Here is a 22641-nt window from a genome sequence, read left to right on the forward strand (position 1 = left end):
CTGAGGCACTGACTCAAAATTTTGTTATTCACGATTTACAGCATCTAAAGGAAGAGAATAACTTGCCGTGGGGGGATCCCTGTTTCAGCCTTTGTCACATTTAGCAGGAAGAGTAGTTCTGCCTTTATTCCACTTCCCTCTGAAGGACAGAAGGTGACCATGGATACCAAACTCCAACCAATTCAAAGTGAACTCAGGGACCCAGCAAATGGGAATAAAGTAACTAATATTTAAGATCTTGTTTGCTACTATCAGCAGAGAAAACTGGGCAATTTCACTCATTCCTTTTTCTCTAAAAGGTGTCTTTAACACAGGGCTAAAAACTTGCAACCTGTAAAGTCAAATTCAACTCATCACACGTGTAATCTCGCTTGCTAAAACATCCCAGGCAGGCAACAATAGGAAATGGGTTTATTAAATGGTTGGCTTACTAAAACACAAAATTTACAATATTTGCTCTGTGTATTCTTGTGATGATACTGTATACTCAGAGCAACTGTCAATCTGACTGAGTGTCTGTCTTTCATTTATACCCATTAATGACATATAATCTTTGGAAATATGCTAGCTTCACTACAAAATATCAAGAGTTGACATTTAACCCTGACATTTTCAAATGTAAAGCAAGTTCTGTTTGACGGGATTTTTTTTTCTTATTTTTTACTAATTAACTTGAGAATGAACCATCAGTTGCTAGGCCCTAAAAGCAAGAAGCCTAACTAAAAATGACTGAAACCTCAGGGATAAGAATGGAAGCCACAAAAAAAACAGAACAGCCACAATAACTAGCAAACTTGAAATGAGTATACAAATAAAGTGCATAATGATGCATAGATCTTTAATGTAGAATAAGCGCACCTGTATCATTAATGATTAGCAGAAATAAAGAGTTCTGCTAACATGTATCCAGATAACGTTTGGGCCAACATTGTCATGATTTAGTGACATGAGTTTTGCCACAAAAAACACGTTGGGTGATTGCACTGATATATACAAAACTGGCTATTTCAGGCTTACAGATTTGATGTCCAGCATCAGCCTTTCGATCATTGCAGGATTAGTTTGACAATTATCTTAAAAAGTAAGATAAGAAGTGTTATCCATCAGCTTAGGTGCTATATTGCAATAGAATAAAAATGATTAATGCTGTCAATGCTATTCTCTGTGCTTTTACAGAGAAGAGATCCCCTTAGTGTAAAAAAATGGTTTCAGCTCAGATTCAGTTTAATCGTGAAGGCTGTTTCAATGGCATGACAACATCAAGATATCCACTCCAAGGCATTTTCAAACTGAAACCACAGCATTATGGCAATACCAGAAATAAAATCTGTTTGTTTAAAAAAAAAAATCTAAGTACACAGAATTTACTCCAGTTCTGACACCTTTTTAATAGAAATCACTTGTTTAGGAAACAAATAGCACTTTTGTAATTTTTTACAATGTTTCTTACCTTGATCTTATTTTAAGTAACACTAGGAAGACCTCAATATCTTTTTTCTTTTTTTAATTTAAAAAAAGTTATTTTTCCCCAGATACAAAGATTTGCCCTTGCATAAAAAACAGTGCCCAAAACGATGACACACGGACTCACAAAGACTCACTGTATCTCACTGACACTATTACTTCTAATCTATACCATGCAAGGTCCCATCTACCTTTTTATTGGACTGTCAGCCTGAAAAAAAGAGTTTTTCTATTCCTTATATTTGTAACCAAAAGAGAAAGGAACAAAGGAAACAGGCATTTTACCTATTTGGGCAATACATTAGGGACATGTGCTGTGCTGTTTGGGATACTGCTTTTGCTGGACAAATGTACCAAAAAGAGAAAAAAAATTCTTTTCACTCATGGCCTGCTTTACAAAAATGCAGGCTGATCATGTTAGTCTCCTTCCAAGCTACCTCAGTAAAAGCTTCCTTCTTAACGTAGCAACTAAATCAACAATGCATTTCATTTGCATTTGAATATATTTTCTGAATACATTAAGAGAGAGAAAGAAGGGGGTGGGGGGTGGGGGGACAACCCAAAGTTGCCAGTCTTGTAATCTTCAGCCTTTTGGATACTTCCTGAAAAATCCTTTGTTGTGTTTTCTGTAAAAACAGTTGTAAATACTGCTTACTGGATAAGTTTTTCTCCCCTTCCCCATCCCCTTTTAGGATACTAGGATTTGTTAATTCTTATTTTTGCATTTTTGGTTTAGTAATATGGACAATTTAGAAACAGGAAAAGCTCACAGGCTCTTTGGATTTGAAGTTCCCCTAGCTAAACAAAAACTGGTCTATAGATAAGGTCTGAAACCTGCTCCTCCCTGCTCCCTGCCCCCAAATAAAAATAAAAAAACAAACCTATAGTGGCTGTGGAGGCTGCTGCAGGCACACTCTGGTGTAAAATATAGAGAGTAAATATCTTATTTAACTTGGCATGGTGCTGGCTAAGAACCTCCAGCTGGCACTATTCATGTAACATGGTCCAAACTTTGCACGTACACACAGAATAAGAAGGATCAATTGGCAAACTTAGTGCCGCCCGGCACGAGCATCTTCGCACTCTTTCTGGAACTAAAGAGTTTCTTGTACTTTCCAGAAGAAATCCATTTCCTTTTCTAGAGGGTCTCTTATGTTCTTCTGCTTTGCTGCCATCTCCTCTGGCTCCTTCTTATTGTGCTCTGTTATTTAGTCTCATTGCCCTTCTTACAGTTCACCATGCAGCTCTGGGAGGGGGAAGATGCTGGGGTGGAGGAGGTGGCAGCTGTCACATTACTGGCGGAGTCCATGCCATTGGAGATGGCTGCTGAACTGCCTTCAGAGTTTATGGATTTGGAAAGGTTGATGCCTTGGATGAGGTGAATTAACTGTTTTACCTTCTCCAGTGAACTGTGCATTTCCTTCTGTTTTGCCAGGATTGTGTTCTTCATTTCCATACATTTCTGAAGTGAATCAGAACATAAATCTTAGTGAGTACACTGATGAAAAAGCCTGCACTAGTACAAAAAAAGAAAGCCAAATGTGGAAGTGGTATGCAGAACTAACTGCATTTAGCTCAAACGGACTTACATTACAGAAAGATCTTTAAAAAAAACATTTTTGTTTGTATGTGGCTCTGTGTACATTTGATTTAAAGCTATGTTTATGCAGCACTATAGATATCAATAGAAAAAATACCATATTTAGTAATGTGAAATAATCAATCCTGGAATCTCAATTTTAAAAAGCAAGATGAACACTGAATTCTTCCCTTTGAATGGCTGAAATTTCTTTCTATCTATCGATGGCATATTTCTGATTTACCATATACACACCTTGATCCCACAGGAACAATCTCTGCAAGAAAATAAATTTCTATACAAAAGCTGCAAAGGTAGTATATGATTCATATTTCTATATTATGTCTAATCATTAGATGAACAGCTATCTGTTTTGGAGGGAAGAAGAGGTACAATCTAAATTTGGGTGGCTAGTACAAACATATTTTGTAGTATATCTCTGATTTAGAACATAAACTGATTTATTTCTCACAAGTTTCATGGAAAGGGAAATAACAAAACTGAAGACTTGGGCTGCTAGCAACTGCAAACAGATTCTATCTATCTGTCTGTCTATCTATCTATCTATCTATCTATCTATCTATCTATCTATCTATCTATCTATCATCTATCATCAAACTCATTGTAATTGCCTATCCCCTGTACCAGAACCCTGGGCATCTCACAGAATTTAAACATTTTAGCTTCAGACCATTGGAAGACTTGAAAAATCAGGTACAGCCTGTCATGAAGAAAATCTATGTGAATGCTAGGAGTCAACAATGACTTGATGGTACATAACTAATCCATTAATTTAACCAGAGTCTAATCAAGGTTCTTGTATGTGAAACCAATGTGTTTTCTTGAAATGGACTTCAAGATATTTTAAAATAATACAGACTATGATTTTCTTTGAGCCTATGAACTTCTTGTTAGCTAAATACATATCTTGCCTCTTCTCCAGGAACTGAAAGCAGCTTACATGAATTTTCCCTTTCATTTAGTATACAATGGTTTTCACTTGCACAATTAAGAGATTTAATATAGATAAAAACTGAAACTGAAAAACGTAAAACAGAATTTGAAACTGAATTGTATACAAATAATGAACGTGTTTGTTGAAATGTATAAATTTGGCTGAGTTTGAAAGAAAATAACAAATTAAAAGATGTGAGTTACCGAACACCCAAAATGTGATCAGGTTTGAAATGAGGGATCCTTGGTGTTCTCTAAGTTTTGTGTTCTTGCAGACATTTCATTACCCGAACTAGGTAACATCATCCATGCTAGTAGGGAGTGGGGGTTTGCTGTCATTTATTATTCTAGTGACTTGTCCTGTCAGTATTGGTAGGAGTGGTCTTGGTGAGGTTTTGGTTGGGCTGTTTAGTGTTAGCTTGTTTGGCAGTTCCTTGTTTGGGTTATTGCTCAGAGAGCATCAAGGACTCTTCATCTCTAGATTGATATGGGATAAAAATGAATAAACCCTCTTTTCATGGTTCTTAGTGAAAAGAAAGGTAGTACAAATAAATGACCACCTGGCAACGGTTAATACTTACTGTTATAGAATTGCTGAGTTGTTTGACTTTCTGTTCTAATTGTTCTCTTTCCTGCTTTAAATCTGAACTCCATTTTAGTAATTTCTGTTTTTCTTCTTCTTTTGCTGCGGAAGAGAGATTATTATTTGTACTATATAAATGTGCACTCTTATCGTTTTTTACACTGGACTACAAGCATTAAATGGTGGTGAGTGTGATGCTGCATTATTCCTGATATTGCAGACCGATTCACTAAAAAGATAATCCCAAATTGTCCTGCTAATTTGATTACTAGGGTTATCAAGCATTTGGTTATTGATTTGATTATTTTTATTTAATAACTGAATAGAACAAACATTCTGGTCATTTTTCAAAAAAAAAAAATCAAACCAAGGATTACTTAACTTACCTGTTTTGTATGCAATATATGAATGAACAATTGCTAAAGTCCCTGGCCATGGAATTGCTTCTTCTTTCTTAAGCATCTGCAAGAAAGGAGGGTGGACATTTGGCCGTCATAGTCTACTTCTAGGGAAGATTTAATATAGCACCTCAAACCATTTTCAATATGTACATTCATAGTTGTCTTCTTAGAATTGTTGTATAAAATTAAACAACTTTAATTTCTTATAGGATTTATTTCTAGGCCCAAGACAAGTAGTTGGATTGGGATGGCCGGAAGTTGAGGGTTCACTAAAGAAAAGAAATGAGCAAGGGTACCTGTAAGCACTAAAAGCATCTGGTTGCATAGTGGATGTAAATTCTGCGAAAGAATGCACAATTCACAAACTAAATAAATGTACTAAAATGATCTATTATTGTGTTTTGAAGAAAATAAAGGGATAGAAGATATAGTCTTGCTGCTATGAAGTTGTTAAAGAAGCTTAGATTATTGCCACTGCCCCTAAATAAAGACACATATTTTAAATACTTTGAATTATAAAACAGTCCGAAAGTAACAAAACAGTAACAGGTGGGCAGGAATTGTGTTAGTAAACATTAACCCCTAAGCGTGATAGTGAAAAGCATGCTTTGTATGACTCAACAACTGCTCTGCCAAGGAAGATAGTTTTTCCCCAAAAAACAAGTAAATAAATGCAACTGGGAGTATTGGTTAAATTTCTTAATAAAGCATTTAGGTGGAAAAAGACATCAACATTCTCCCCAAGCTAGTAATCATTTCATTTACCACATGCAAAAAAACTCCTCCACAGGCTTCTGGAAAAGGCCTTAAATAAAACACTCTTTTGTATTTTACCTCCCACAAAAGAGGCCAGCTAAATCACAGCCTCAGCAATTTCCAGTGAATCTAGAAATCTTTCCTGCTGTGAATTATATAACAACCAAACTGGAATGAAAAGGCAACATATCTGATCTTACATTTTCAGTAAAGAGGACACTGACTTTCTGACTCACAAACTGCCGTTTTAAGTAGCTCAAATACCAAATGCACTGGATTTTCAGAAAGTAAGTAGCATTACAATATATAAAAATGCCTTTTGTCAGGGCACTACATCTGACCCCTGTCCTCATCACATCCTGTGGAAAATAATTTGGCAGTCATTCAGGGAAGGGTGGCTTTCATTGCTGTGATACCAGCTTTTGGAAAACCATCTCCCTAGCCATAAAGCAAGGAATTACCTCACAACATATTTTTTTCATTTAATAGTTGCTTGTATTTTTAAAATCTACTATTATTTGTTATGTTTACTGAGTTTTATGCTATTGTGTACATATTTTAACCTGCGTATATTGCCTGGATGTTTAGTGCACACAGACACTATTAAAATTTATAAATGAATTGCGATGCATTTCTTAAACTGAAGTAGCAAATAGAGAAGGGAGTTTAGACACATCTGGATATCACAATCACTCTTTATTAATCTTCTTTATCCCATAATAGGATTTATATTTGCTTGCAACTATTTCTCTGCAAAGCCAAATACCATATGAAAGACGGGAAAAACAAAACAAAATCGAGAAATGTTTGGGGAAGTATTGGACATTTTGGTATGTGCATCTCCCATAAATGATCTTTGTTGTTAGATTATTGGTATGTTTGATTATATAGTTTTCCTACTGGCTTGAAAATAATGGATTTTATGACATAAAAATGAAAATATTAATTTGGGTGGGCAGGGGAGAAACACTTTTGGACAATGATGCAAAAGATAATTTATAGGTAAAAAAAACAGATTTGATCAATGTTTCTGACTTTGCCTTTGAGAACTAACCACAGTACTTATGTTATGACATAACAATGGCAGAAAAATACCCTATAATGTAGAAAACAGAGGCAAAATTCATTCAATTTAGCAATGCCTACTGATTTGTAGATAAGCTATGTATTATAGGCCAGTTCCTCTTACTCTACGTAAATCAAATGAAAACTTGTTTTTATCTGCTACAGACAACCTTCTTTGGTGCCTACTCTTTTGTGTGAAAGAACAATACCTGGTCTTGACATTTGGGGCAAATCCACATGCCCTTAGGAATTGTTTTCAGAGGTGGGTCTAGACAGTCCAAGTGATATACACGTGAACATGTATCACACATAAGTAGCTGGCCACTTTTCCTGCATACACTGCAAAAATCTTCATGGATATCACCCTATAAAAAAAGGAAAACAGGGAGAAAGGTTTTTTTAAAAAATATTTTCAATCTACATTAAATACATTAAATGAAAATAAAGTTTATGCATGAGAGAATCCTATATAAGACAGAAAACTACCCAAAGTATAATTTGTTCCATTTTCACCATAAAAATTATTAAGAAAATCTGTTACATCACTTAAGATACACCACATTTTCTAGTAGACTTGTAAAGCAAGAACATTATTTCTTTTGTTGCTAAGTAAATAAATTTAGCGTCAGGGTGAAATTCCATCAACTACAATTTTAAAGTATTGTAGTAGCAGTACATCAATGTAATATTAGTACCCGGATGATACTATTAATACTACTACAAAAATATTTCTTTTTTAAAGAATGAGGGAATATGTAATTTGCATACTAGAAGAATACATTTGCATTCATCCAATATGTTAGTTGCCTTCTCCTTCTTCAACCCTCCTCTGTTCTTCCATTATTTCTGACCCACCATCATCTGTTCACATCACATGCCCAAAGTACAGTTTGAGTGTTTCTGCTTGCTGGTTACTATAGAGAGTTGTTTTTATTTGGTCTGAGAGTGTTTGGCATTGTTGAAAGAACAACTATATATCTGTTGGTGTTTCCCACTGTTGTATTTATTTTAATTCATTAAAATAGCACATTACAATGTTGGCTTCTGACTTAAAAATATACTGCAGCAAAGTGGTACAAAGAGTACATGGTGATGTCAGTGTAACTCATTTAGAGCAGTTGCCATCAATCTTTTGGGCACCAGGATCTGTGGAGAAAGGTTTTTCTGTGGACTAGAGGGGGGTATGGTTTTGTGTGCTGCCTGAATCCCATGGATGGGGCTTCGCATGTTTGCATGGCCCATTTTTTGGCATGCCACGGACCAATGGCAGTCTATGGACCAGGGATTGGGGGCCTCTGATGTAGAGAAGCCATTTTATATAGTCACACAGGTAAGATTTTTGATGGAGGGGAACAAAATGACAATATTTCCGCTAAGTAGTATGTTAAACTGGATGGATGTGATCTGAAATAAGATGATAAGATCTGAATTATTTGAATTTGAATTATCTGAAATACAACTATATATAACTGGCTACAGAACAATGGCAAAAACATAGTGGACTGCAATATTGACTTAACTTATGAGGGTAAGCATAATTTAATTCTAATTTTTACCCCAGCCTTTCCTGTGAGAATTGTAGACAATCTAATAATCTAATAACAGAATATATTAAGTGCTCTGGCTTCACTTACATCAATATTCTGAAAATCAAATGTTTTCAGTTTCTACTTAAAGTATGGGACTTCCTTTTTCTCTTTTTGGCAGTCCTGTACATATCCTCCAACTTTTGAAGCAGAAGGGTTTTCATAAGACTGCAAAGGGAAAGGGAATCTATTCTACCCCTAAACTCATTTGCCTGAAGGTGTGTTTATGAATTCAGTCAAAGGACAGATCTATCTGTTTCTAGTTTAATTGATCTGAGACTTCTATGATAAATACATCTCAGCTGAAAAATGTGAAGCTGTTAGAGTTACTGATTTTGTGTTAATTGACCTTTACATCACAGACATTTTCATTTTAGCATATTGTACTAATAAAGTACAATAAAGATAAAGATTGAAAGAAGTCAAAGTAACAAGATCAGAAGAAGAAAAGATATTACTATAATATTCTTTTTGATGAGCTGAAGGCAATTCTGAAAAGTTGTTACAACTGAATCCCACTTTCTAAAACTCTTCAAATTTAGAAGTAAATAGTAAGATCTGTAAAAGTAGCCTATTCTCTCTAAAATCTGATATTCCGTAGGAACTTGAAGAGAGGTAAATAAGATGATCTACACTTGCAAACTGGTTCTGAATTATCTAAGTTATTTCACGTTAGCCTTAAAACAACGGTAAGCTACCTTTATTATGAGTAATGTATTAAATAATGACAGAATATCAACCATTTGGGAGATGGTATTACTCCCAAGTACTGGCTAATGCTTAAACTTTCTAACTGCATGAAAATCAATGCTTCATACTCTGGAGGTAACATCATTAATTTCCAGCATGAGTATGCTATCTTGACATATGAATTATCCTTGATGGTTCCACAAGTACAATATATCAAATGAGTGATGACTTCCTAGGGCTCAATTTAAGGAAGAAATATTCAGGGTGAGAGTTTCAAAGTTTAAAAAAACCTCTCAGGCCCATTCCTGATCTCCTCCAATCCCAATTTTAGCCGATTGAGCACAATTGAGCCCAAAATTTCCATTGCTAAGCACAACAGTTGTTATGCGAGTTTTGTCCCATTTTACAACTTTTCTTGCCACATTTGTTAAGTGACTCACTGCAGTTCTGGTGTGCCAGAATTTAATTTTATTTGAAGTAATGATAAAAGTGAGTTATATTTACTTTTTCCACATGTGAAATTTGCATTTATGTATATTTAAATTACAAAATGGACTACAAAATATAAATAGTATGTGATATTTGTTATATCCTATTCTCTATCAATATTATTGAAGTGAAGACCAAATATTTGTATGTTGAAATGTGTTAAAAATCAAGCTTCAGTAAAGTGTACTTATTTTTTCACATGACTATAAAACCTGCATTAGCTATTATTAGTACTATAAAGACATTATTGTATCACTTGAAGATTCAACACCACTTATAATGTAAATTTTTAGGACTCTAGTGGACAGTTACAATGCCTCCAGTCTGAAATGTGGTTAACAGAAGATGCAAACAGAACACACAAAACTGCTTTGTAAATACATAACAAACTCAGTCTAGGTGATGATGAAATAAAATAGGAACTGCATCGCTATAAAAAGTTCAAACTATTATCCAAAAACAATGGCAAAAAATTCACTGCTTTATTCAAAGCAGAAAATCTCAGGTAAGCATGCCATCTTTTCTTAATCTGTTACAATGTTAAGAAATATCATGTATGTATACATATAAGTCTTTATCAGATTTTCTTCTGTTTGTTCAAATTAATTTTCAGTATTGCCTTTTGGCAATTTAGAAGATTCCATCAATAATAACATTTGTTTAGACTTTCAACATGAAAAATATATTCTCTTTAGGATTCCATCTTAACTTTATCTTTTGTCCTATCTCATGATGCAGAGAATATGTCATTTAGTTGTTGACTTGGCTATTGCTGCTGCCACAGCAATGAAGATTTGTATGCTACAGAATTTCAAGCTGCTTATTTACTGAGTTAGATATACAGAAATATTCTCAAGACATATGATATAAAACGTAACTTATGCTTATTTAAGTGGCATATATCCATTATTTGGAATTTTGCAGCAACAAATAACTTATTTAAATTGGAAAAAACAAAGTAATAGAAAAGTAATGAAATCCGATTAAACATACGAATCCACAACTTCCAGTTCTAAGTTATTATCATGAGAACAAATGATAATAACTTAGAACTGGAAGTTGTGGATTCGTATGTTTAATATATCTATCTATCTATCTATCTATCTATCTATCTATCTATCTATCTATCTATCTATCTATCTATCTATATCTATCAGTGAAGGGTTAGAACAATTTTTACACAACAAAGCTATATCAAACAAAGGACCAATTTTACAGAACGCTCTGTACCACTGAAGGCTAAAGTAAGAGAGCAGAATCCATTATCCAGGAGTCTGTAAGGCACAAGATGTTGCCAACAGCCATTGAAACTACATGATTTGGTGAAGCCTGAGGAATTAATTCATCCCATTCCTGATGAATAATACTTATCATGATTTTATGATCTGAATATGACCAAAGAACCTTGATTTCTTTCCTGCCACTCCACTGCTAAAACATGCACACCAATGCATCAATCTCTCTGTGCATCTGAAAAGATGAACAGAGGGGAAATATCCTACAGATACTAGGACAGTATAGAATCCATCCACTCTAGGAAATGTGGCAAGGAGAGGGAAATAGTTATAGACTATGCAGAGTCCAGAAGAGGAGTTTTGGTGCAATTTAAAGTATTTCTTAAGAAAATGACTTCTGGAGCTTCTGCGCAGTAGCTTTGCTTCAAATGGTGTATAATTCAGCAAGAATTACTTACGTCCATGGAGCTGGGGCTGGGTAAGGATACAGGCTGAACAGTTGCAGGGAAAGTAAATGTCTCTGTCTTTTCATTTTCAGGGGAATCAGGATGACTGGACAGAGGGGATGTGGGGGTGAGAGCCCCAAATCCCAGCACAGTGTTGTATTTAGGTGGACGACCTACATATTAACAGAAGGAAACAAAAAGGGGAGGAAAATAATCTTACATACCTTTTGACATTGCTCCTCATTGGCTAGCATGAAAAAGGAAGCGATGAGGTACAGAGAGGTAGTTAGTATAATAGTCACAAGTGAAAGGAAGCCAAGATTCTCACATTAATTTTAAGACATTTACAAGAATAATTTCAAAAAGGATACTATGAGAAAAAACCCTGCAGTTTCTCAGAAAGGTAAAAGTTGCTACTCCTAACAATGGTATGTCATTTCAGTCTTAATGTTTTGAGTGTTCTATCTTTCCTTCCATATCAAGCCCCCAATTGACTTCTACCAAAAGTTGCCATGATCCATTACCCCTTAGATTGACTGAAATATCTTCATAATCCTTAAAACAGTACCTAGTAATACTTCATACATTTTCTAAGTCTCATTTCCTCTTTTTCTTAGAAATCTGAAATACTGAGATACCATTTGGAGGCTATCCATAACATTTTCATTTAGGCAATGATATTTATATTAGATCTGGAAAATATTTTGGTTTATTAAGGAATATTTTTAAAAATTATACAGCATTGAATCTAGACCAATCATAAATGTAAAGAGCACTTTTTTATTCATAAAATAACTATGACATAAAATTGCCTAGTAAATTATTATTCTAAAGTGAACTGTTATTCTAATTGAAAATATAACCCTATAGTTTTTTTTATAATAGTTTTCTGATGATTGATAAACAAAATTACAGACAAAAGACGGAAGCATGGAATTAAGCATTCATAGGTAACTTTTTAAAATTAAGCTGTACCAAACAGGTAGAGTGGTAGAAACAAATATAAAGGTTTCTTTTATATGATCAAGAACAAAAAGCCAAAAGCAATGGGAAAAATATCAATTCTACTTTACTTATAATGACATATTTTGGAAAAGAAAAAAAATTTCACAGTGGAACCTGCAATTGACTTTGAAACCTTTTAATCACTTATTTTCATATATTCAGTACATTCAAGTACACTATTAGAAGCACAATATCTCAAGTTCATCAATACACATTTTAATTACAAAATATTGTTTTAAAATTACAACTTGTATTTCAAGTTATCAATTTTATTTTTAAATAAGCTCAGTAGCAAAGGAATTATTAAAAAGCATTAACAGAATCAAATGTTATTTGATATTACATAATGCTCACTCAGCTCTATTGTGTAACTAATAAAGCACCCATCACACTGGATTACACTGGATTACATCAGCAGTATTTTATATCCAAAACAAAATCTAAATGCTTGAAGAAGCTTTTTCGGGCAAATTATCTTTTGAATTTTATAAATTCAAATTGGGAATGAGAATAACAAATATCTGGGAGGTAGCTACTTTCATGCTCACTCTTAACTCCTGTATTGAACCTGCCTACACAGGAAATCAGTCTTTAAAGAAAAGAGTTTGGGGTTTTAACTGTCAGAATGGGAGTAGTTTGTCTCATAAAGTAAAGGTATTAAAAAAAATATCTGCCAACACTGAAATGCCATTGTAAAAATTTATAATTATCCCTGTACCTGAAATACTGTGTATAGTTCTAATTATTATATTTGAAAAAGGTTATAATAAAAGTGGGAAAAGTATAGAAAAGGACAACTAAAATTATCAAGATGCTCAAGCACCTTTCTTCTTTGAAAAAAGTATAATATTTCAATTATTTTTAGCTCAGAATAAGGTAACTAAAGAGTGATATGACTGAGATGCATACAATCATGCTTGGCATAGAAAAATAAGGTATTTTTTTCTTTTTCTCAAAACTGGGAAACTTTTAGACTTAAGACACCAGAAATTGATTCCACTTTCTGTTTAGCATGATTACATCATCACTCATCTCAATTTTCATTTTTCTTTATGACCATATGAGACAATTTATTCACCAAATTATTCCATTATTCACCGTTTTCATAAATCCTCTCGACCTTGTTTTCTGTGGTTCCTTATATTAACCTCTTATTTTTTGCTAAATCCTTTATTTCTTCTTTGGTTCAATGCTATTTCTACTTTTTGCCTTTATTAAGAATTATAACCTTGGCTTTGACTAGAGTTGTTCTAATGCACATGTTATGTCATATGTATGTAATTATTTTAACAAGGAAACAAAAATACTGTCCTTCATAGAGCATGAGAGCTTTATTTTTTTCAGTTTTGTATTATTTTTTTTAAACGACTTATTGGTATTTGTGTTTGTGCTGTTAAGTATTGTGCTGTTAAATATATCAAGGTTTAGCAAATATCTATAGTATTTATATCTTTTTCCTATGCTGGGTATTTTGACTAAACAATGATTTGTAGGAAATATTGCTGCAATTCCTAAAGGTCAGCTAAGGAAATTTACAATGGACAAAAAGTACTTCTTCATACAGTCCAAAATTAATCTATGGAATTCATTATCAAAATATACAGTTAAGGATGCTAACTTGGGTAGTGTGAAAACAACTACTGTATTAATTTTGAAAATTCTACACTACATCTGTGTAAGGTAAAGGATACCCCCAAATATTAATTGAAAAAGAATAGCAGGAGGGGGGAATGTCTCCATATTCTTTTATGTGACTACTATGGAAGCATGTAGGTGGCCACTGTGAGAAACAAAATCCTAGATTATGACGGGACTTGTCAGAAAGCAGAAAAGCTATTCTTCTGTTTATATGATTATTTAACGTATTTGATTCACATATCATCCCTTCTCTTAATTAGAAATTTACCTCGTTTACGTGTCCCAGGATGCATTGTGCTGTTCAGATATGTGACCGCGCTCTTCTTGCGCTTTGTAAAAAATAGGAACAAAGTAATAAAGACTTTTTGTTAATTGAAATCTATAGAATCACTGATGCATATCCATATGTAACATAAACAAACATGCTTCACTACTAAAAATCATTTCTAGATTTGAGCAAGCTTTCAGTATTTTAAAGAATGCATTCATCATTGTTGTTAACTAGAACACCTACTCCAGAGAACTTGAACTTTCATGAAATCACCGACAGGCCATAACAGACCTTTTTCCACTAGCAACAAGACAATGATTTGATGCTAAATCTTCATCATTCAACAACTAGTCTATAACTTCTAGAAATATATCAGAGCAACTCAGGACTGTCTACATAGTTTTCTAGTGTCTTTGAGGGTGGGTATAGTTGAACTATTAGGCAAATGCTGTGGGTCATGGAAGGGCAATTGAGTCCTGGCAAGCAGAGCAACCCAAAACCACCCTGCTCCTCGCAGATGCAGTAAGGACAGCCATCATTCCTAGAAGTCATTTGCTAAACAGGCTCTTTTCAATCAGATTCTATTTCTAATGTATAAATAAGAGATTGCTACCTCAGGCTCAAAAACAGCTCCACTGTAAACTGGATTTGCTGTGGTTCTTCGTTTTCTTTCTTGTCTTTTACTTTGTATTTCTTGAGGAAAGAAATAATTTGGTTAGAAAATAAAAGCATTTCCAAGCACACAAGATTTTGTTTTAGAGTCTGAGAAACCAGGAGTCAGAATCTATCATTTCTGATCATCCTTGCACAAAGATAATCCAAAAGAAACAGCTGTATTACATAAAAATAGATTGAAAATATATCAGTACATGACACCAATTCAACTTAAAAGATTACAGCCCACATCTTCAGAAATCTAATTTTATATTTTTTATCAACTAATGAATCAAGAGAAATTTTCAAGTGATAATTAGTGCAAGATTCATTATAGTGTATGAATTTTTACCATGAATATTGCAGATTAATGATGACAAAAAGCATTAAAGTCAAAATCAACAGCTGCAGAGAAATGTAAAGACCTATTTAGTTGCTCAATGTATATTGCAACTCTTTTCCATGCTGTAAGTCTGTGACAGGTTACAAATCTATAAGGATTACTTTTTTAAAAAAAGTGCAAACACGTTCATAGAAAAATGCATCAATATATATATATATACGTATATAAACACTATCATTTAAGAGTAAATGAAATTATTTGTTAAAATATTTAATAAGTCTTAAAGAAACCCCTTTTATCAAACATATCTAAAACCTGATTAAGATTTAGTTATTAAATCAGTTTTTTAAAAATATATGTTGCATGCCAAAAGATAATAACTTTCTATTTTTAATCATGAGAAAATACATTTTATCATGTTTGAGATTTTCTTAGAATATGTTAAGCACTAGTTCTTTCTAGGTAGTATAAAACTTTTATTTTGTCTACACTCAAACTAAATCCCAAACATTTCTTTGAAAATAAACCCAATAATGTGAAATGAAACTTAACAGGTCTTGATTTTAAAAAAAGCAATGAAAAGGCTTGATTATCTTTTTACCTTCCAGATGATCATGCGTAACAAGTCCAAGAGAAACCATAAAGGCAAGTTTCTGAATTAAGAGAAACAAAAAATTGAAATCACACAGTATTACAGAAAATTAAATTAGCTAACAGTCATTTCTTAATACAAATGATTCAACAATATGCATCAACTCTTAAGTAATTTGGGACTCAGTGGTTTTGGCTGAGTTGTTTTTTCAAGATAGGTCTGGACAATTATCTTCTTCAATCTTTCTTTCTAATCATGAATTTGATTCTACCAGCTTTCAACTAAATCATAGTCTTCCAACATTCTAATTATTCTAACTTGTGTCCCACACTTTGTGTATTTGTGTAATGAAGCTGGAATACTTGGTCATACAACTTGATCTATTCCTTCTGGTATTTACATGCTCATTTTTAATACCACTACACTCTGCACTTCCTTACCAGCATCATACTATTTTCAATTATGTCCTCTCCTTCCCTATAGGATCCAGTCCTCCTGACCAAGGTCTCTTTCAAACTTATCCTCCCAGTTCTTATAACATGCAGCCTATCTTTTTGCCAGGAATCTGAAATAATGCATTCTAATATCAAAGAAACAGAAGTTTTCTCGTTGGTACCTAATCAGTATACTTAATTGTTCCTTTGGAGAATTCTCTTTCTACGCTATGTCCTTTTATAGGAAAGAAGGAAGAGAACACAAACTGAGCCCCAAGTAATGTTACTTTCCTATCCAGTGCTTGCAGTGATTCAAGATTGTATTTGGCTATGTATTTGTTCCCAAACAGATCAGAGGGAAGGGATATTTATCAATGGATTGGGAAGCTTTTTGTCACATTCCAAATGTGTGCCCAGAAAAGCATCACACTCCTCTTGACAGACTGGCTGGTTAACAGAGTACCACCACCATTTGTTTCCTGATCCCAGGGAAGAGGATGGCATCCTTCCTTTTGCAGAACCTGTAGCAACCCCTTCTTCAGTTCCTCAGATTTATGGTAGCTGCATTTCTTTCAATACAGAAATATAATAAACGGTGAAATTTTGGAATCTATTCTACAACTTTAAATTTTAAAAGCCAGATTGTTTTCCAATCCTCCCGTTTTGCTTTCTCTATTTTCCAGGGGGGTTCTTAATTCAGCTGTCTTTCCACAAGCACTTCCTGTGACCTATTTATGAACTCCCTATCTCCCCTGATAAGCTGGGAAGTGAAAATTTTATCTATAGTTCTTTCAACCTCTCTTCCGGGATGGTAATCTTTTTGCATTTGTAGCACTGGAGCTCTTGCCTTCAGAAAAGAAAACAAATATGGCACATCTCATACTGATCACAACAGTAATTTTCTGCCTTCCTATTCCTCTGATGAAAAAAAGAACAAACAACACACACCTCCTTGGTTCCAACACGCATCCTCCTTGGTTCCTATACAGGAATTCCCCCACCAATCTCCTGCCTGTCTGTTGCTGAGGAGCTGGCTTCCCCACAAACTTCCTCACAACTAGATCAACAGCAAGAAATGTCCAATCATGTCCAATTAGCAATCAGTAGACCAATGGACTATGAGAAAAAGAGTCAGCAGGAGCACCGAAGTGCTTTCAGAAGTCCAGTTGCCTTTTGAAAAGCAGCTTTGAAACAGCAATGACCTGGATGATTGAGAATCTCCACAGACAGTTAGCAGATGCAATCAATCACCAGCCTTTATCTTTTCTGGCTTTTTCTCTTTTATTCTGTCTCTCCTGTCTCTTCCCTATCTTTAGTCAAACTTAAATAGGCAAGCTCCTATTTATTTACTCAGTAAACTCACTCTCTAGGGAGCTGGCTTCCTTACATGTCATCTGAAGCTGCCCCAAATCACTCTCCGTAAAATATGTTACTATTCGAATTATACTATATTTTACATCCGTCTTGGGAATAAAGTAACAAGTAACACATTTCCCCAATTTATCCTAAGAAAAGCTGGGATAAAATGATATCTATAAAACAACATAAAATAATTTCAAAAATTAGAGTTAATATAAATGATAATGCTTTTTTAATTAATCAAAACTGTCACTATCAGAAATGTGTAGGAATTAACACCATAGTAGCATATAGTTCTTAAAATGTTGGGTTTGAATATGGTAATTTGAATCTTTGTGGAATTAAGTTCCTTAATAAAAGACATTCAAAATAACATAATTCCTGATAAAGCAGGAACACACATAGCCACATTGTTAATAGATTATTTTAAAGGTATTCCTTTAAAAGTATTCTTTTAAAGTCTTCAAGTCTATGTTTGCTTATTTATTTGTCACATGCAATATCCATCTTCCTTTCAGGAGCTCAAAATAATATACACAGTTCTCTTTTCTCCAATATTCCCCATGATAATCCTGTGAGATAGGCTAGACAAGATAATTACTAGGTCAAACTCAGTAAGAATCTGTCCCTGAGGGCAAAGTAGCACCAGTTTTACCCACACTACACAAATTCTCTGCGTTGTGAAGTATGCCTGGCAATTTCTCTCACTCTCTTACCCAGGGATACCGAGATACAACTGATGGATGCCATTTCCTGCTTTCCATGGTGACTATGGAACTGTCTATGGGACTTTGCATTACTAACCCAGGGCATACAGTTAGCATTACCACTGATTTTTCAGCCCTTTGAGTTAAGTAACATTTAGAAAATCCAATCATCGTAGGTAGGTCATATTTCTGGCAACTACCCTCCCTTGGAAGAATAGATATCCTATTAAAACAGTCCACTCCAAAAGATTTATGAAATTTGAGGAATTCCTCAAAATTCTGGGGAAGTTTCTAGCAGTTTGGATTGGTGATCATGTCAAAGGTCTTCATATAACTGTGAAACAAATGAAAAAAGACACCTCATCAACATCCCAAACATGAATCTAAGGTTATGGCAATTGAAGGGCAGTTCAAGAAAAAAAAAAAAATTGGCTGAAACACATTGTTGAAGTTGTGCAGGGAATTTGTAGTAGAGCATGGCAGTAACGATTAAATAATGGTGAAAATAGTAAAGAAAACTTATTTTATTAAGTCCATCATGTCCTCAACTAACTATCCACTGTTCCCTACCCCACCCCCAACTACAATAAAGCTTACTGTCATTTGCTCCTGTAATTCATTGAAGACCTGAGTGACACATTGGCTAGATATTTTAAAAATTGATTCTTTATACTAATAAAGAGTCAATTCAAAAACTCAAGAGTGCACACATTTCTTCAAACCACATCGACATCTGGTGAATTAGTATCTTTTCCAAGAAAAGTTTACAATATTTTTTCCTAACAATTGTGACATGATGTATCCCAAATTCTTCACAAAATTCCAGGATTTTTAAAATACAATTTATCAAAAAAACCTGGCATTTTAAAACTTTAACTCCCTTGCTGAAACCTTACTAATAATATTAAGAATATTCCACCACCATGGAATTATCAGAGACATGTCCAACACATATTTTTAACAGGTCTTCAAATATACTGCATATCCAATCTAGAAAAATAGATAACAACTACTTTTGAGATTTGCTGAGTTATCCCATACATGTGAAGAATGTTTTGATGAATTAATATTCTGTAAAGATTATGAGGCACATTTAACATCTTTTTAAAGTTGAGATGGCTGATTTCTTAAAATTGGAGTCTTTTATTTTTTATTCCAGATTTTTTAAAAATTCAATTTCTATATTATTCAATTGTTGGTTAACTTCTAAAAATAAATATTTTTGTTATAAGTTTAATATTTTATTTATACTTGCCATTTTAGTCTTTTTGGGCAGGTTGCATTCTTTTTATACTTCTCAGTTATAGAAATATGATTAATAATGAAATCCTTAATAATATGATCTTAACCCCATTTCAGCTAATATTTTCCAAAACTAAAATTAAACGTACAAGTACTTTCATCCACCATTTCTAAATAGGTATCAGTCCATAAAATCCTTCCTTCCTTCCCTTCCCTTCCTTCCCTAATCAACCAACCAACCATCCAACCAATCAACCAACCAAGCATAATATATATGTCACTTCAGAGAAAGTATTAGTATAATATTAAAAACAAAAATAAGTATCCTTTTTATAAAAAGATCAAATGTGAATCTCCTTCTCAATAAAATGCAAATAAATCTGGCTGCCGTTAATACTTGGAAATACACCTCAGTTCTGATTAAAAGTAGAACCTGCCAGGATTTAAAAGAAGCCAATAATAACTTCATGGTGGTAGCCATAGTATCTTAAGTATGGTGGCATACATTTTATTTTTATTTTTTTTAAAAAAGGTAATACATTTGCTCAATGCTACAATTAAAATTCTGCAAAATAAGAAGCCCCATTTTCATGTGTAATTAGAATTTCAAAGAAAGAACTTGGAGGCGGACCATTTTATTAAAATGTCATCAGAAGCTTATTGATTTGTTTAAAATATCTAGTTGGAATTAATACAGAGACATCTCTCTTAAATTTGTAAACTAATCTTGAAATTAAATTCATTTTCACCACATTTATTCTTCCCCATAAATTCATAAGTATTTTTAACTGTTAATATTACTGTTAATCTGAATTATACCATCGGTTGTAGTAATATATACCTCAAAGGCATTGTGGAAGCATTATTTTCAGATATTTAAGAGATTTCAGACAATAAACAAAACCCAAGTTTTTGCATATTAGCAACTGGTAATATATCAGATTATTTTCCAGAAAATAATATTTTAACTAGTGGTACCTGTGGGTTTTCTTCTCGTTTTGGCTTGGGAGGTGCAGGAGAGGTAACAGTATGAATCTCTGTTGGCTTCTCCTCCGTTTCTACTTGGGGCTTGACTGTCTGAAATAGAAATAACTGAATATATACTCCTTGATTTAGCATAAAACAAAACAAAACAAAAAAGCAATGCCTTTCATTAACCAGAATGACAACAATGAGGAGAAACCCTTAATTATGTGAAAATATCCCAAACAATAATTAGTTTTTCAGAAGACCACGCCCCCAAACTCCAATACTTAAGTAAAAGACCTGGGAAGCAGAACTATAGATGAGTTGGTATTTTAAAGAATGATCTCCTGAAAAGCTTGCTTAGACACCATTTTGTTAAGAACAAGCACTCCTCTTTGGGCTTTAGTATTAACATGAAATGTGCTTGAAAATTAGTTCTCCATGATTCCTGAAAGAGTGGGTTTTCCTGAAGTATACACAGTATATGGCAGAATCCTTTGCATCATAAGTTCCTCCACAATGACACAATAATCACTTTATGACATGGATGTGAAGTCATAAAATATTACCAATCATTTCCAAGGTGACAAAGATAATTTCAGTCCGCTATATGAGCAATACATGGAATATGGATATGGATTGGTTTGTTCTTAATAGTAAGCCACATTGTTGTTTGTTCCTTTTTGGTTTACTATGCCATACAAACTAATGTGCTATAGAGTTTTCAATAAAACATAGTTAAAATCTGGCTTATAATTATGGGTGAATATTGGCTATGTCTGAAACATCTGTATGAACTGGAGTTTATTCTAATGGTCTGGTTTGGCATGACTGTAAAACAATTGGAAACATTTGGTGCTATTTACTGAATAAGTCAATCATGGTTAAAGATATTAAAAATACAAGTTTCAAGTCTCAGTTAACACTAACAGTGGTTCTTTGTTAGTTCAAAATGGAAGGAAACACTACCCCTTCCCTTCTTTGCAAAGTACTAATTTGGCATATGCTGGTTTTGTATTTGTATTTTACTGTGACATATATGTTACACCTTCCTAAAAGAGATAAAAAGTAGATCATTTTTCTCATACAACAATGGAAAATTTGTCAAGCTTAAAAGCAACATTTGAGAATTCAAATTAGCAGGCTTCAAAATCAGCCATAAAAAGATGTGCTGCCAGGAAAATGATGATTACTTCTATTATGTTAGGGAAATACTCTTTCAACTATCCAGGTTGCAAAATATTTAAACAGCATTGAATAACCAATGATAAATTAGAGGTTGTTGTAAAATTGTTACCCTCATTTTGAAGTTAGATTAATTAGAAATGTTAGCAACATAATGGAAATTTTTTTTTTTTTGCTGAAAATGAAAATTGTATACTTAGGCAAAAAAAAAAAAACCCAAGCAAATGATAATAACTCTGATGGACTGTAAATAAAAATACAGACCGACCAAATAGCATTCCTCTAGCTGTACCTGCTTCTCAACATTTGGTTTGCTGATCTGTAGAGTCTGAGGTCCAGCAAGCCTGGCACCTGGGGCTGCTATAACAATGCTGGTGAGTTGTGCCATTGGAAAAGTTTTGGCTATGGTTGCTGTTTGCCCATTCACAACACGAACTGGGTGTATGGAATTCTGTGTAGAGGGTAAGGAGGTGGGGGTGAACTTTGTGGTCAACATCACAGGCCTCTGAATAAGTTGAGGAGCAGCAAGCATAGGAGGAGGTGGGGCTGGAGCTATAGGTATGTTATTCTGGGCAACTGGTTTTGGTCGAACCTAGAGAGAGATAGGCAGACAGAGGTATCAGACTATGTCCTACAAACATGACTTAGCAGACAACAGTATTTGTATTACATTAAGATACACATTAGCACAAAGCTACTTAATTTGAAATCTGTTTCAAACTTGGTTGATTCCAAATATAATGGCTGTAAATTGTACCAAAAACTGTTCCTTGTCTCTGCATCAGGAAGCTTCATATACTTATTATTCAGACTAAAGGGATAATATTACTTTATAAATTAGCTTATAATAAAAATTAGAGTGGTCATCTGATTTTTCAAGTCCTGATATGGTAGCATAGAATATCTTGAATTTCCAATGCTGTATTCTTTAAGAATATTAACAGTAAGAGGAATTATCTATGCAAAATAAATATCAATTAAATGCAGCTGCATTTAT

The 22641-nt window shown here is 33.8% G+C and overlaps 1 protein-coding gene across 12 annotated transcripts in view; it reads right to left on the reverse strand.

Annotated features, from left to right (window-relative positions):
* Nucleotides 1-1363: 1363 nt before the first annotated feature.
* The window catches only part of PHF21A (PHD finger protein 21A), a 147294-nt gene continuing 126016 nt past the window's right edge, over nucleotides 1364-22641 (reverse strand). For 8 of the 12 annotated variants that reach the window (XM_026707580.2, XM_087921422.1, XM_026707597.2 and 5 more), the window contains 10 exons: nucleotides 21937-22236; nucleotides 20472-20570; nucleotides 15761-15812; nucleotides 14776-14855; nucleotides 14160-14220; nucleotides 11261-11421; nucleotides 7012-7167; nucleotides 4967-5042; nucleotides 4579-4682; nucleotides 1364-2926 (listed from right to left, as the gene is read on the reverse strand). In XM_026707580.2, coding sequence (XP_026563365.1) covers nucleotides 2669-2926; nucleotides 4579-4682; nucleotides 4967-5042; nucleotides 7012-7167; nucleotides 11261-11421; nucleotides 14160-14220; nucleotides 14776-14855; nucleotides 15761-15812; nucleotides 20472-20570; nucleotides 21937-22236 — 1347 coding nt within the window. In that variant the 3' untranslated portion in view covers nucleotides 1364-2668. Of the gene's footprint in view, nucleotides 2927-4578; nucleotides 4683-4966; nucleotides 5043-7011; nucleotides 7168-11260; nucleotides 11422-11472; nucleotides 11496-14159; nucleotides 14221-14775; nucleotides 14856-15760; nucleotides 15813-20471; nucleotides 20571-21936; nucleotides 22237-22641 lie in introns of all 12 variants that reach the window. The other 4 variants (XM_026707614.2, XM_026707605.2, XM_087921426.1 and 1 more) reach the window with 1 other exon arrangement.

This window comes from Pseudonaja textilis, chromosome 1, assembly GCF_049901715.1.
Source record: "Pseudonaja textilis isolate UNSWEBS1 chromosome 1, rPseTex1.2, whole genome shotgun sequence".
NCBI classification, from domain to species: domain Eukaryota; kingdom Metazoa; phylum Chordata; class Lepidosauria; order Squamata; family Elapidae; genus Pseudonaja; species Pseudonaja textilis.